This window comes from Lampris incognitus, chromosome 21 (assembly GCF_029633865.1).
Source record: "Lampris incognitus isolate fLamInc1 chromosome 21, fLamInc1.hap2, whole genome shotgun sequence".
NCBI lineage: Eukaryota > Metazoa > Chordata > Actinopteri > Lampriformes > Lampridae > Lampris > Lampris incognitus.
Window position 1 is genome coordinate 24,398,046 of NC_079231.1, and position 15,227 is coordinate 24,413,272.

At 44.9% G+C, this 15,227-nt stretch overlaps 1 protein-coding gene across 3 annotated transcripts in view; it reads left to right on the forward strand.

Moving 5' to 3' along the window:
* The first annotated feature begins 5,023 nt into the window (after nucleotides 1-5,023).
* Nucleotides 5,024-15,227, forward strand: part of pspc1 (paraspeckle component 1) — an 84,921-nt gene continuing 74,717 nt past the window's right edge. For all 3 annotated transcript variants that reach the window (XM_056301280.1, XM_056301278.1, XM_056301279.1), the window contains exon 1: nucleotides 5,024-5,503. In XM_056301280.1, the coding sequence (XP_056157255.1) occupies nucleotides 5,126-5,503 (378 nt within the window). In that variant the 5' untranslated portion in view covers nucleotides 5,024-5,125. The remainder of the gene's footprint in view (nucleotides 5,504-15,227) is intronic.

Consider the following 15,227-nt stretch of genomic DNA (forward strand, 5'->3'; position numbering starts at 1 on the left):
GTGTAGATGAAGACAGCAGAGGGTGTAGATGAAGACGGCAGGAGTTGTTTTCTGGTGTAGATGAAGACAGCAGAAGTGGAGACGGCAGGAGTTGTTTTCTGGTGTAGATGGAGACAGCAGAGGGTGTAGATGAAGACAGCAGAAGTTGTTTTCTGGTGTAGGTGAAGACGGCAGAAGTTGTTTTCTGGTGTAGATGGAGACAGCAGAGAGGGTGTAGATGAAGACAGCAGGAGTTGTTTTTCTGGTGTAGATGAAGACGGCAGGAGTTGTTTTCTGGTGTAGATGAAGACGGCAGGAGTTGTTTTCTGGTGTAGATGGAGACGGCAGGAGTTGTTTTTCTGGTGTAGATGGAGACAGCAGAGGGTGTAGATGAAGACAGCAGGAGTTGTTTTCTGGTGTAGATGAAGACAGCAGGAGTTGTTTTCTGGTGTAGATGAAGACAGCAGAGGGTGTAGATGAAGACAGCAGGAGTTGTTTTCCGGTGTAGATGGAGACAGCAGAGGGTGTAGATGAAGACAGCAGGAGTTGTTTTCCGGTGTAGATGGAGACGGCAGGAGTTGTTTTCTGGTGTAGATGAAGACAGCAGAGGGTGTAGATGAAGACAGCAGGAGTTGTTTTCTGGTGTAGATGAAGACAGCAGAAGTGGAGACGGCAGGAGTTGTTTTCTGGTGTAGATGGAGACAGCAGAGGGTGTAGATGAAGACAGCAGAAGTTGTTTTCTGGTGTAGGTGAAGACGGCAGAAGTTTTTTTCTGGTGTAGATGGAGACAGCAAAGAGGGTGTAGATGAAGACAGCAGAAGTTGTTTTCTGGTGTAGATGGAGACAGCAGAGGGTGTAGGTGAAGACGGCAGGAGTTGTTTTCTGGTGTAGATGGAGACAGCAGAGGGTGTAGATAAAGACAGCAGAAGTTGTTTTCTGGTGTAGATGGAGACAGCAGAGGGTGTAGATAAAGACAGCAGAAGTTGTTTTCTGGTGTAGATGGAGACAGCAGAGGGTGTAGATAAAGACAGCAGAAGTTGTTTTCTGGTGTAGATGAAGATGGCAGGAGTTGTTTTGTGGTGTAGATGAAGACAGCAGGAGTTGTTTTCTGGTGTAGATGGAGACAGCAGAGAGGGTGTAGATGAAGACAGCAGGAGTTGTTTTCTGGTGTAGATGGAGACAGCAGAGAGGGTGTAGATGAAGACAGCAGGAGTTGTTTTCTGGTGTAGATGGAGACGGCAGGAGTTGTTTTCTGGTGTAGATGAAGATGGCAGGAGTTGTTTTCTGGTGTAGATGGAGACGGCAGGAGTTGTTTTTCTGGTGTAGATGGAGACAGCAGAGGGTGTAGATGAAGACGGCAGGAGTTGTTTTCCGGTGTAGATGGAGACAGCAGGAGTTGTTTTCTGGTGTAGATGGAGACAGCAGAGGGTTTAGATGAAGACGGCAGGAGTTGTTTTCTGGTGTAGATGGAGACAGCAGAGGGTGTAGATGAAGACAGCAGAAGTTGTTTTCTGGTGTAGGTGAAGACAGCAGGAGTTGTTTTCTGGTGTAGATGGAGACAGCAGAGGGTTTAGATGAAGACGGCAGGAGTTGTTTTCTGGTGTAGATGAAGACAGCAGAAGTGGAGACGGCAGGAGTTGTTTTCTGGTGTAGATGGAGACAGCAGAGGGTGTAGATGAAGACAGCAGAAGTTGTTTTCTGGTGTAGGTGAAGACGGCAGAAGTTGTTTTCTGGTGTAGATGGAGACAGCAGAGAGGGTGTAGATGAAGACAGCAGAAGTTGTTTTCTGGTGTAGATGGAGACAGCATAGGGTGTAGGTGAAGACGGCAGGAGTTGTTTTCTGGTGTAGATGGAGACAGCAGAGGGTGTAGATAAAGACAGCAGAAGTTGTTTTCTGGTGTAGATGGAGACAGCAGAGGGTGTAGATAAAGACAGCAGAAGTTGTTTTCTGGTGTAGATGGAGACAGCAGAGGGTGTAGATAAAGACAGCAGAAGTTGTTTTCTGGTGTAGATGAAGATGGCAGGAGTTGTTTTGTGGTGTAGATGGAGACAGCAGAGGGTGTAGATAAAGACAGCAGAAGTTGTTTTCCGGTGTAGGTGAAGACGGCAGGAGTTGTTTTCTGGTGTAGATGGAGACAGCAGAGGGTGTAGATGAAGACAGCAGAAGTTGTTTTCTGGTGTAGGGGAAGATGGCAGAAGTTGTTTTCTGGTGTAGATGAAGACAGCAGAAGTTGTTTTCTGGTGTAGATGGAGACAGCAGAAGGTGTAGATGAAGACAGCAGAAGTTGTTTTCTGGTGTACATGGAGACAGCAGAGGGTGTAGATGAAGACAGCAGAAGTTGTTTTCTGGTGTAGATGGAGACAGCAGAGGGTGTAGATGAAGACAGCAGAAGTTGTTTTCTGGTGTAGATGGAGACAGCAGAGGGTGTAGATGAAGACAGCAGAAGTTGTTTTCTGGTGTAGATGAAGACAGCAGAAGTTGTTTTCTGGTGTAGATGGAGACAGCAGAAGTTGTTTTCTGGTGTAGATGGAGACAGCAGAAGTTGTTTTCTGGTGTAGATGGAGACAGCAGAAGGTGTAGATGAAGACAGCAGAAGTTGTTTTCTGGTGTACATGGAGACAGACGTACTGATAAAAGTGATCGCATTCAGCGTAGCCATTGTGCTTATTTTTCTTAGTGACAGACAGTTGACTTCATGTTCATGAACAAAATAATACATTTTAATTGTTGAGTTGTGACTTTCACGTGTTTTATTGTTACTGTTTGTTGACATGGAATGTAATGTACTAGAGGCCACGCCCGCTGTGGCCACGTGACCACGCCCACCCCCAACGTGGCCAGGGATGGCTATAGCAGACGATAGCCCACCATGATCAAATGGCCACCATATTTGTGATGTGATTATTCCCCAACCTCACCAGCGGCCCCCTGTCTGTCAGGAAGTTTTTAATCCACGGGCAGATGGGGGCTGGTACAGTGAGCTGGGTGAGTTTGGAGTGGAGGATATCTGGGACGATGGTGTTGGAACGCTGAGCTGAAGTCTACAAACAGGACCCTTGCGTATGTCCCTTGGGAGTCGAGGTGTTGGAAGATGTAGTGCAATCACATGTTGACTGTATCGTCCACTGACCTGTTCGCTCGGTAGGCAAACTGTAGGGGGTCGAGCAGGGAGCCTGTGATTTCCTTCCGGTGGGCCAACACCAATCTCTCGAAGGATTTCATATCCACAGACATTAGGGCAATGGGTCTGTAGTCATTTAATCCTGTGATACGGGGGTTTTTGGGGAGTGGGCAGGAGGGGACGTCACACAGCTCCAAGGATCTGTTGACGATCAGTGTGAAAATGGGGGCCAGCTAGTCAGCACAAACTTTAAGACAGGAGGGTGACACACCATCCGGGCCCAGTGCCTTCCTGGTGTTCTGTCTCTGGAAGAGCTGGCACACGTCCTCAACACACATCCTGAGTGTGGGTGGGGGTTCTGTAGGGAGGGGAGAGTGGCTGGAGAGAGAGGCTAGGGGGGTGTGAAAGTTTGCTTTTCAAACCTGCAGTAAAACCTATTTAGGCCTATTTAGGAAGGTGGTCTCCTGTAGTTGGTAGCAGTTGGGTTGAAGTTTCTGTGTTTGTGTGTAGTGCCCTTTTTACCCCCAAACACAGCATTTTGTGTTTCTGCCAACTTTTGTCTCATCTGTCCACAGAGAGTTGTCCCAGAAGCATTGTGGAACATTCTGGTGATCTGGCAAACTTTAGACGTGCTACAATGTTGTTGTCTGTCAAGGATGTGCGATAGGGAGGAATGCTGGTTTGAACAGGGAGTCAAAGAGGTCATCTATGTGAAGAGGGGACCATCCCTGAACCGGGGGGGGGGGTAAGAGTCCATCTGTCGCTATCTTACAATGCTGAGATTACAAACATTCCCCAATCCTGTGCAAACAGTACACATGGCCATTGAAACTGATCATGGGTATTTGCATATGAAACTGATCGCTGGTTTGGGTTGTTATGCCACTGTATTGTTTATAAGGGTGGAGGTACTTGCAGTAACGTGAGACTGAAGAGGTCACTTAGATGAGCGATGGAACGTACCTGTCAATAAACGTTGTGTCCAGATGAACTGATTCAACCTTTCTGGGATTTTCTTGCCTGGATTACTGAGCACGTATAAAGACATGCAATGTTGGGGAGGGGGGGGTGTTGTTTGTTTTTTGGCAGCGCAGTGGTTTTCTCGGTGGTGTTCTCCTATGAACACCAATTGTTGTTCTTTTTTCCTAGCGCAGTGATCAAAGATGTAGCCTGAGGTAATGATCAAGGGTGTAGCAAGTTACACATTGAGGAAATAGATCACAAACAATGTCATATTCTTTTGACTATGTTACAATCTTGGATTTACCAAGAAAGTCTTCATTGGAACGTTGATAATTGCCAAACCACATGTGATAAACACGTTTTTTTTATTTTTTTTTTACTGGGTGTTGTTTCATTTGAAACATGTATGGGAAATGGTGAAGATGTATGTCTATGAGCCAGGAAACCTATGCTTGGAGCCGTGGGCAACCGCAGTGTAGCGCCAGGGACCAGCTCCAGTTCATCATCCCATTACTTTGCTCAGGGGTATAAACCCTAACATGCATGTCTTTTGATAGTGAGAGGTAACCGGAGCAGCTGCGGGAAACCCACGCAGAAACGGGGAGAACATGCACACTACACACAGAAAGCACCGGGGGTTCGAACCCAGGCCCTTCTTGCTGTGAGGCAACAGCACTAACCACTGGGCCGCCGTGGATAAATCATTTGGTACTACTAACCGTTTGTAAACGTGAATAGGCCTTTTTTTTCGCGGATTTAGAAATCAGGTAGTATAAATGGATCATTTCTTTGGAGTCGAGTCTACATTATCCCACCATCCATCAACTTCTTCGACGGATGGTTGGATGAACGCCGCATGGAGATAAACTCTGGGGCTCACGTGTCGCGGTTTCCTGGTCTCGCGAGACTTAGCTGTCTCCTCTCGCGTTTGAATGAAGGTAACCGCCATCTTGCTCGCCGTAGTCACCCTGAGCGCTGGCGTAACTCGCTCAAACACGCTGCAAAGTTTCAACTAATTCCGCCACGGAAAGCTGACGTTATTATCGTCGTATTGTCCGAAAATGGCCAACAGGAATTTGAAACCGGTGAACATGCACAGCCATACGTCCCCTCAACCGGCGAAACGGGGCACCGACTCCCCGGCCACGGACCAGTTAAGACCGGACAAAGAAGGCCCAACACCTCCCCCTCAGCACGCCGCCGCCAGTCCAGCAGAGGGACCCGGGGACAGAGGTGGGCAGAGTTCGCTGGAGATGACGCTGGATCTGAGGAGCTTTCGGAGGCCGGGGGAGAAGACGTTCACCCAGCGTTGCCGCCTCTTCGTCGGGAATCTGCCGACCGATATCTCGGAGGAGGGTTTCAAGAAGCTGTTCGCCAAGTACGGGGAGGCCAGCGAGGTGTTCATCAACCGAGACCGGGGATTCGGCTTCATTCGCCTGGTCAGTTAAGTTCACATGCGTCGGTATCGCTGACATATGGCTTGCACTGCTAACCACGGTGTGGTTTTGTGTTGGTGAGGATCTTTGAAGTTGTGTTTTATTTCTGTTCAGTGTTGGATAACGTCGAGGATAAGTGATGATTACTTTCGCTGCCGAGTCTTCCTATCGGCGTATCCGCCACTCGTTTGCAAAACATGAGCTTGTGGTGCATTTGTACACGTATTCCTCTCTTCGCTTGAGCTACTAGTAGGTTTTCATAAGCCCAAATAGCTGACTTTTCCCAAAATGTTGCCCTTTTGGTAGCTTGTTGTTGTTGTTGTTGTTGATAGGACAGCGAGTAAGCCAAACGCTGGCGTCTAGAGCAGTGTTTCTCAACCGGGGGTCCGCGGACCCCTAGTGGTCCGTGGTGTAATTGCAAGGGGTCCGTGAAAATAAAATATCTTTAAAAAAAAGATCCTATGACATTTATAGAAATAGGATTATTTTACTCAAATGTGACTGAGACCTTTATCTACCTAAACTATAAAGGGTAACAGGACTTTTTTCTCTAATTACATCTGTTTCACAAGTGTAATTTATTGTATTTTAATAAGAGATCTCGCTCCCGTTTGCATTGTTAAAAGTTACTGCATAAGAATTCTGTTTTGTTAACTATATCTAAGTTACAACTGAAAGCTCTTATTTTTGCCCCAAAGAGTGAATAAATGCTATAATGCAATTTAAAATGCAGTTTCTACTGTTTCTATCAAATTGAAACCCCCCTCCCCCAAGATCAGGTGGAGGGGTCCTCAGGGTAGATCAAAAATACGCAGGGGGGTCCAGGACCCCAAAAAGGTTGAGAACCACGGGTCTAGATGGTAACCCCAGACTTGCGAAACTCGCTAACGCGCAACGCGAAGTCGGAGTGGATTAAAAAAATCCCGCGAGAGTTTCACAAACCTGGGGTTACCGTCCAGACACCGCCGTAGCGATGGGAATACCGTCTCCTTCCAGTGGCTGTTTAATGATCCTACACGGCTTCAATACCACCTTCTTAATTAGCAAATTGCCAGCGATTTTTTTTTTGGTTGGTGTGCACTTACGTCACTTCGTCTTACGCTTTTCGGTACCGAAATGATTTGTAATTTAAAGTAATCGGATTCTGGGCTATTCCATACACCCCGCTGTTGGACCTGCAGTTCTGTTCTGGTTGTGAAGGTTGTGAGGAGGCCCTGACGATATGAAATTTGCATTTTGTAAATACGATATCCTTCACAAGTGTTGGGTCAAGTTGTTGAAATTCATCCAAATGCTTTTGCGTTCTTTGTACGTCACCATGTCATTCATTTATCTGCAGCCATAGTGGTGTGTCTGTCTCTTGTTGGACCCTTCCTCTCGTGCCTCTTTTAGTATGCACGTTAGAATGGTGCCTTGCATACCCGATGCACTCTGTGCATAACTGTAGTCTTGTGAACACAAACTGTTAATGCCAGGGGTGCACACACAAAACAAAAGAATTAAAAAAATATATGGAAAAATAATGTTCTTCAAAGTAAAGTGTTGTCAGTCTATAAGAAATTTGCATAACTGTAGTCCACTGACTTCCGGTTTGTACTGCAGCGGTCATACCAGTTTCCTGTTTGTTGGCGCGTGCTATTGACAATGGCGTATGGATACGTTTATTGACAGATATGTTTAATCATTCATGAATGTCAGACCAGTCATTGAACAGCGACATTATTAAGCCCTCCTTCAGGCATGATTTGGCTACGTTGAGCATGGTTATCCAGCAGTGCTGGAAATTCAGAGGTGAACCAGGTCTGTTACCATTCCACACCAAACCCTGCTCTAATGGAAATGGCGTTGGAATGGTTTCTCTCTGTGCTTCGAACCATTCAGCCTTGCTGTGGAAAACCACAATTTGTCACAGAAAGTTGAATCAGTTCATCTGGACACAACGTTTATTGAGAGGAACGTTTCAACACTCATCTAAGTGACCTCTGCAGTCTCAGACTGCAGGTATCCCCACCCTTAGAAACAATACAGTGGCATAACGACCGAAAACGATTGGTTTCATATGCAAACTGCCATGCCCATTAACTAGAGTTATTATTGATCATGTGTACTATGCACAGAGGATTGGGGAATAGTTGCAATCACAGCATTGTAAGATGGTGACAGTACTCTTAGATCCCACCTCGGTTCAGGGATGATTGTTCCCTCTTCACATAGATGACCTCTTTTACCCCTTTTACACCAAAATTAGCGTGTATAAGTGGGTTTTTTAAACGTGGGTAAACCCGCTAAAAATAGGCAATTGACTCCTTTCACAGTTCCAGCAAGTTTGCCTTTTTTTTTAATGTAGCGTCATCTGTGATGTCATGACGTTCGTGATGTCACGAACGCGCCGGAAAACGGAAGTGAACCGTGTGAAAGCAGCATGGAAGCCAGAGAGTCGGTGGCTAACGTTACTTTTTATGGGGAGTTCCGGCAAGATGGCGGAGGGAGCGGACGCGGCATAAACAGCTCACGTAACAAACCCTGAAACTGACAAACTTGGACAAAAAACTCACAGGAAACTTTCTCTGTTTGTGTTCGAATCTGTCGGAGTCGCTCTTAGAACTGAGTAGGTCATTTCGGTCACTTTCTAAAGCACACTCTAAACTAAAAATGGCTAAAGCTAACGCGAAGCTAAAGGCTCTCCAAATGCATGACTACTGCGGTCCAGAGAACATGGAGACAAACACCAAAGGCACAAAAAACACCCTTACACCTCCTGCTGAGCCGCCAGGTCCTCAGGAAAACACCCTTACACCTCCTGCTAAGCAGCCAGGTCCTCAGGAAAAACACCCTTACACCTCCTGCTAAGCTGCCAGGTCCTCAGGAAAAAAACAAAAAGTAAACGAGGCCACAACTGCTGGAGCCCATGCCGAGGATACCTCGAATGCTGCTATCTTAGCTGCCATCGGTACTCTCCCCAACATGATGGAGGATTTCAAGTAGGGATGAACCGAAATGAAAATTCTTGGCCGAAACCGAAAACCAAAAATGAGGAAACCAAGGCTGAAAACCGAAACACCGAAAGAAATGATTGTCAATTATTAGAACCATTGCATTTATGGCTATGACTGTGTACTAACCTCACTAAAATCAAGGCATTGCAATTCAAAGAATAAATCAGTTACAAAAGTATGACAATATTTATTTAGCACTGACATTACAACAATGCACAATATAAATTAAAATTAAAAACAAAATGTTTAACTTGACCCCACTCATGTATACATTGAATAATAATGTACAGGCCTATAACTGACTGGCCTGCTGAAAGATTGTAAAATTAAATATGTTCTCTCATAAAAACACAAAGTGCATTTAAGTCAAGTGCCTTTTACATTTTTCTCTGTAGGAGTACTACAACAAAGTGCATTCAGAACAAGTGCAACTGCTGAAAGATACAACAATATTTTCTCTGTAGGCCTACAACATAACAGTGTATCAAAGCAAAGATTGCCATAGCCTGTAGGCCTTAAACAACAACAAATTCACCAAGAATTGTGGATGTGCAAAGTGGAAAACAAATATTTTAACAATAGACACACGTCCATTCTACTTCTTGAGGTAAAGTGGCAGGTTTTTCTTGATGAAGAGTAGCTTCTCTGCTTTATCACAGTGAAGTCTGTTCCTCTTCTCATCGAGAACATGAACTGCAGCGCTGAACAGTCTCTCGCTGTCAGTGCTTGTGCACAGAGCAGACAAGTACTTGCATGCCATCTTTGCCAGGTCAGGAAAGAGGCCATGGTTATTTCTCCAGTAGGCAAGAGGGTTATCACTTCTGGAGATGGGGACTTCAGACAGATAACCATCCAACTGTTGAGCGGTTGAGCTTGTTGTCAGCCTGATATTTGAGAAAGATAAAGGGCCAGTGCATAAACATTTTTATCAAATAAAATAAAAACTGTCTAGCAGAAAAATAAAATCATCTGACAGTCACATATAGTAAGTCAGAACAGAATAGCCTACCTATTATTTGGGGCACTCTCTTGCAGGATCTCATTGAACATATCAGATAAGGAAGGTGCATGCCCCTCATCTGGTGCAGAGAGACGAGTCCTTTTTTCTGCGCTCTGCTCTCCTCCCGCGCTGTGCGCTGGTCCGTCTCCAAGCGGGTTGTCCGCATCCATCGCAGCCTGGATCATTTCACATGCGCGCTGCTTTAATCCCACATCCAAGTAATGATCCTTATAACGCGGATCAAGTACAGTCGCGATGAAGTGCAGAGGATCCGAATAGATCTCAGTGAAACGTGTGTTGACAGACTCTAAGAGTGTGCTTTTCATTGTTTTCACTCCGTGGTCCGTCTCAACCTCTTTGCTTAGAAGACGCGTTAGTGCCGCAATTAACGGAATAACGTCTGCTACAGATACGTCAGCGGAGCTGATCTCTTTAGTTAACTGCTCAAAGGGGGCAAGAAGAGAGAGAATGTTCTCTATTAAGACCCACTGGTGGGAAGTGAATGTCGCGGGGAGCTCGTGGTCTGCGCTGTATGCAGCCAAGACTCACTTTTGCGCAAAGAGGCTTTCCAGCATGTAAAAAGTGCTGTTCCAGCGTGTACTCACGTCTTGTTGAAACCGTTTTATTGGTGTTCCAAACTGATCTTGCATAGACTGTAAGCGGGAATAGGCCAGCTGAGAATGTTTAAAGTGGCCAACAATTCTTCTGCCTATAGCCAATACGTCTTTTACGCTGCGCTGAGACAACACTCCCTCATTCACAGCCAGATGTAGTGTGTGGGCCATGCACCGTATTCCTTTCAGCTGGCTGTCTTCTATCACTTTTGCCACATTTCTTGCATTGTCACTGACTATGGCATGCACTTTAGATCGGTCGATATGCCAGGTGTCGAACATATTGGCGAATGCAGCAGAAATGGCTGCTGCTGTATGTGACCCTCTAAACTCTTGTGAATGGAGCAGAATCTTTTGCAGCTTGAAATCTGTATCGATCCACTGTGCGGTTAGACTGAGCATACTGGTGAGGCTGACGTCTGAGCTCCATGTCGGTCGTGAAACTGATAGCTGTAATATCTGATGCTATAAGCTCATGGACATGAGTTGCAACAACATTAAACAGCTCAGGTAAACACACGTCTGAGAAATGCCGTCTGCTTGGCATGGCATAACGGGGCTCAATGTGATCAATCAGCCTACGAAATCCCACATCTTCTACGACAGAGAACGGCTGATCATCTAAGGCAATAAACTCCATAATTTTGTTGTGTTATGCCCTTTGCGTTAGCACCATCACTGGAAAACTTTCTTGCCTTTTCAAATAAGTCCGCTACAGACGGAGTGGGCGTGCTCGGATTGACTTTTCTTTTCTGCGCCGCATTCTTCTCATATTCAGAATGGCAATCGGGATGTTTGGATTTCAGGTGATAAATTAAACCCGACGTGGAGAAACTCTTTGCAGACACACCCCCCTCTTGAAATTTCAGCATTGCATGTTTTGCAAATCGCTATCCGTGGGTCTTTCTCCGAGATATTGAAATACGTCCACACCGCAGACATGTTGGCTCTTATCCAGATAACCGTGTGCTGGCTGCGCTTTTTGCTTGCATCATCACAATTCTGTTTTGGCCGTGTTCTTTTGGTCATTTAGGTCTTTCGGCCGAAAACCGAAAATGCACTTTTGGGCCATTTTCGGTCGAAAATTTTCGGTGGCCGAATTTTCGGTGCATCCCTAATTTCAAGACGGAGTTGAAACAAAACACACTGACCATTGCTAACATCACAAAAGCGGTCGAGTTTAACTCGGCCGAAATCAAGGTTAAAAACAGAGTTGGATGAAGAAATAAAACAACTTCGTGTGAAGAACACAGAGGTGGACAAGAGAGCTACAGAGGTGGGAAAGAGAGCTGCTGAACTGGAGCGCTACAAGAGAAGATGGAACTTAAGACTTAGAGGCCTGAAAGAAGAATAGGAGGAGAATACACGACAGCTCGTCGCTGAAATCATCGGGGAGATTGTTCCACACTGGAAGGAGGAGATGGATCTCATCCTGGACTCTGTGCACCGTCTGGGGCCGAACAACAACAGCCGCCCTCATCAGATCATCGTGTCCAGTTCACTGGACGGCTCTACAGGGATGAACTCTGGTGAACCACCAAACATCACCCAGTCTGCAAGAATCTCAACGTCCGCTTCGCAGAAGATCTCACCAAAGAAGACAGGGAGGCACGGCAAGCTGTTTGGCCGAAAGTTGAGCAAGCAAGGAGGGCAGGTCTGAAGACTGTTTTCCGTGGCCCATATGCGTTCATTAACGGACAGAGTCACACCATAGACCTAAACAACCTGGAATGTTGATTCCTAAAACAAGTGAGTTATAAATACACTGCTCAAAAAAATAAAGGGAACACATAAGCAATGCAATGTAGCTCCAAGTCAATCACACTTTTGAGATATCAACCTGTCCAGTTAGGAAGCAACACTGATTTGTGACTCAATTTCACCTGTTGGTAAATTGTCTAATTTCCACCAGGTGGAAATTAGACAATTTGCAAGACAACCCCTATAAAAGGAATGGATTTGCAGGTGGTGGCCACAGACCATTTGCCTGTCCTCATCTTTTCTGGCCGATCTTTGGTTAGTTTTTCATTTTGCTAGTGCCCTCACCACTAGAGGTGGCATGAGGCAGTATCTGCAACCTACAGAAGTTGCTCAGGTAGTGCAGCTCATCCAGGATGGCACATCAATGCATGCTGTGGCAAGAAGATTTGATGTGTCTCCCAGCACAGTGTCCAGAGCATGGAGGAGGTACCAGGAGACAGGCCAGGACACCAGGAGACGTGGAGGGGGCCGCAGGAGGACAACAACCCCGCAGCAGGACCGCTATCTGGTCCTTTGTGCAAGGAGGAACAGGAGGAGCACTGCCGGAGCCCTACAAAACGACCTTCAACAGGCCACTAATGTGCAGGTTTCTGCTCAAACAGTGAGAAACAGAATGCATGAGGATGGTATGAGGGCCCGACGTCCACAATTGGGGCCTGTGCTCACAGCCCAACGCCGTGCAGCCCGATTGACCTTTGCCAGAGAACATCTTGGTTGGCAGATTCGCCATTGGCGCCCTGTGCTCTTCACAGATGAGAGCAGGTTCACACTGAACACATGTGACAGACGTGAGAGAGTCTGGAGACGCTGTGGAGAACGTTCTGCTGCCTGCAACATCCTCCAGCATGACCGGTTTGGCGGTGGGTCAGTGATGGTCTGGGGAGGCATATCCTTGGAGGGCCGCACAGACCTCTACGTGCTAGCCAGAGGTACCATGACTGCCATTAGGTACCGGGATGAGATCCTCAGACCCATTGTCAGACCATATGCTGGTGCAGTGGGCCCTGGGTTCCTGCTCATGCATGACAATGCTCGTCCTCATGTGGCCAGAGTGTGTCAGCAGTTCCTGTATGTCGAGGGCATTGATGCTATGGACTGGCCTGCACGTTCCCCAGACCTGAATCCAATCGAGCACCTCTGGGACATCATGTCTCGTACCATCCGCCAACGCGATGTCGCACCACAGACTGTCCAGGAGTTGACCGATGCCCTGATCCAGGTCTGGGAGGAGATCCCTCAGGAGACCATCCGTCGTCTCATCAGGAGCATGCCCAGGCGTTGTAGGGAGTGCATACAGGCACGTGGAGGCCACACACTCTACTGAGCCTCATTTTGAATCGTCTTGAAGAATTTCCACAGAAGTTGGATCAGCCTATGTTCTCATTTTCCACTTTGATTTCGAGTATGATTCTGAATCCAGACCTTAATGGGCTAATGATTTTGATTTCCATTGATCATTCTTAGGTTATTTTGCTCTAAACACATTCCTCTGTCTAATAAATAAAGATTTTCAGCTGAAATATTTCATTCATCGAGGTCTATATTGTGTTTTTAGGTGTTCCCTTTATTTTTTTGAGCAGTATAGAAAAAATGCTTAGGGTTTTGTTACACAAAGTTCAGTAACTACTAGCAGATAAAACATTTTTCTTGTTCTTTAGCAGTTCAGTTAATTATCTCTGTGTTTTTTGTGTTCTATGTTTAGTCTAAAAAATGATATATCTCTCATTTCTTTTAATGCAAGGGGTCTAAGAGACATGACAAAAAGGAAAAGCTTCTACTTATTCTGTAAAGGGAAAAATGCAAATGTTTTTCTACAAGAAACTCACTCCAAGATTGAGGATACTTTATTTTGGTCTAAACAATAGGGAGATGATGCTTTTTTCAGCCATGGCACTTCAAGATCAGCAGGGGTCGCCATCCTCCTAAAACACTTCAGAGGTCAGGTTATAGCCCACAAGGCAGATGAACATGGCCACTGGTTGATTCTTACCCTAAACATAGATGAATTGAAATTCATCCTGATTAATGTTTATGGCTACAACAATAGCACAGAAAACAGAAGACTATTTGAACAAATAAACTTACAATTAGACAACTTAAAATGATCATACTCAACTGATAATATTATAGTTGGAGGGGATCTGAATTTAGTCCAGGATGATTTCTTTGATAAATATCCTCTTAGACATTCTGCAAGTCACCCTGATTCCATATTTACTAACTTTTGCAATGAACGAAATCTGATTGATGTATGGCGATATTTAAATCCAGGAATATTTAAATACTCATGGTTCAGCCCAAATTCAAATTTAAAATCTAGAATTGACTATTGGTTAATTGCAAGCCACTTGCTGTGCTATGATATCAACTCTGATATCTCGGCTGCTCCACTTACGGATCACAGCATTATTTCTCTACATGTTAAACCTAAAAACAGGAGTACTTATTCTCACAAATATTGGAAATGTAACTCCAGTCTAAATAAAAATTCTGATTACTGTAGAAAAATTAAACTATTAATTCAAGAGATCATAAACTCTGAAGAACTAACAACGCCTGTCAAGAAATGGGAGTTCCTAAAATATAAAATACGCCAACTCACCATCTCATTCAGTAAAAAAATTAAAAAAGATCTTGAAAGAAAAGCACTAGATATAATTAAACAGCTTAATGTTTACTGCAATAAACCTAATCCCACTGAAGACGAGAAACAGAAAATGTTAAACCTTCAACCCAATTTGGATGAAATCTACACTCAGAAAGCAAAAGGAGCCTTTATTAGGTCTAGAGCTAAATGGATAGAGGAGGGTGAAAAAAACTCAGCATATTTCTGTAACCTTGAAAAAAGAAGGCAGGAAAAAAATAACATTAAATCCTTGATAATTGATGATATAGAAACCACAGATGAAAAATTAATCTCCTCGGAAATCCTTAAGTTCTATAGCCAACTTTACAGCTCTAAATTTTCTAATGAGGATTGTCATGCATTCTTAAAGGATATAGCAAGTTATATTCCCAAAATTGAAGATGGTTTTAAACAAACTTGCGATCATCAAATAACAATTGCAGACCTTGATGCCGTTATTAGTCGCTTGTCTCTAAGTAAAGCCCCTGGGTCAGACGGCCTCACAGGTGACTTCTACAGACATTTCTGGGAAGATATTAGAGAACTACTACATCAAGTTTTCATGGAAATATTTGAAACTTGCACACTTCCGCCTACAATGAAACAAGGGATTATCATTTCAATTCCAAAACATGGAAAAGACCCCAGAATTATAGATAATAGAAGGCCCATCACTCTTAGAAACTCAGACTACAAACTCCTATCCTACATTTTCACTACTCGTCTTCAA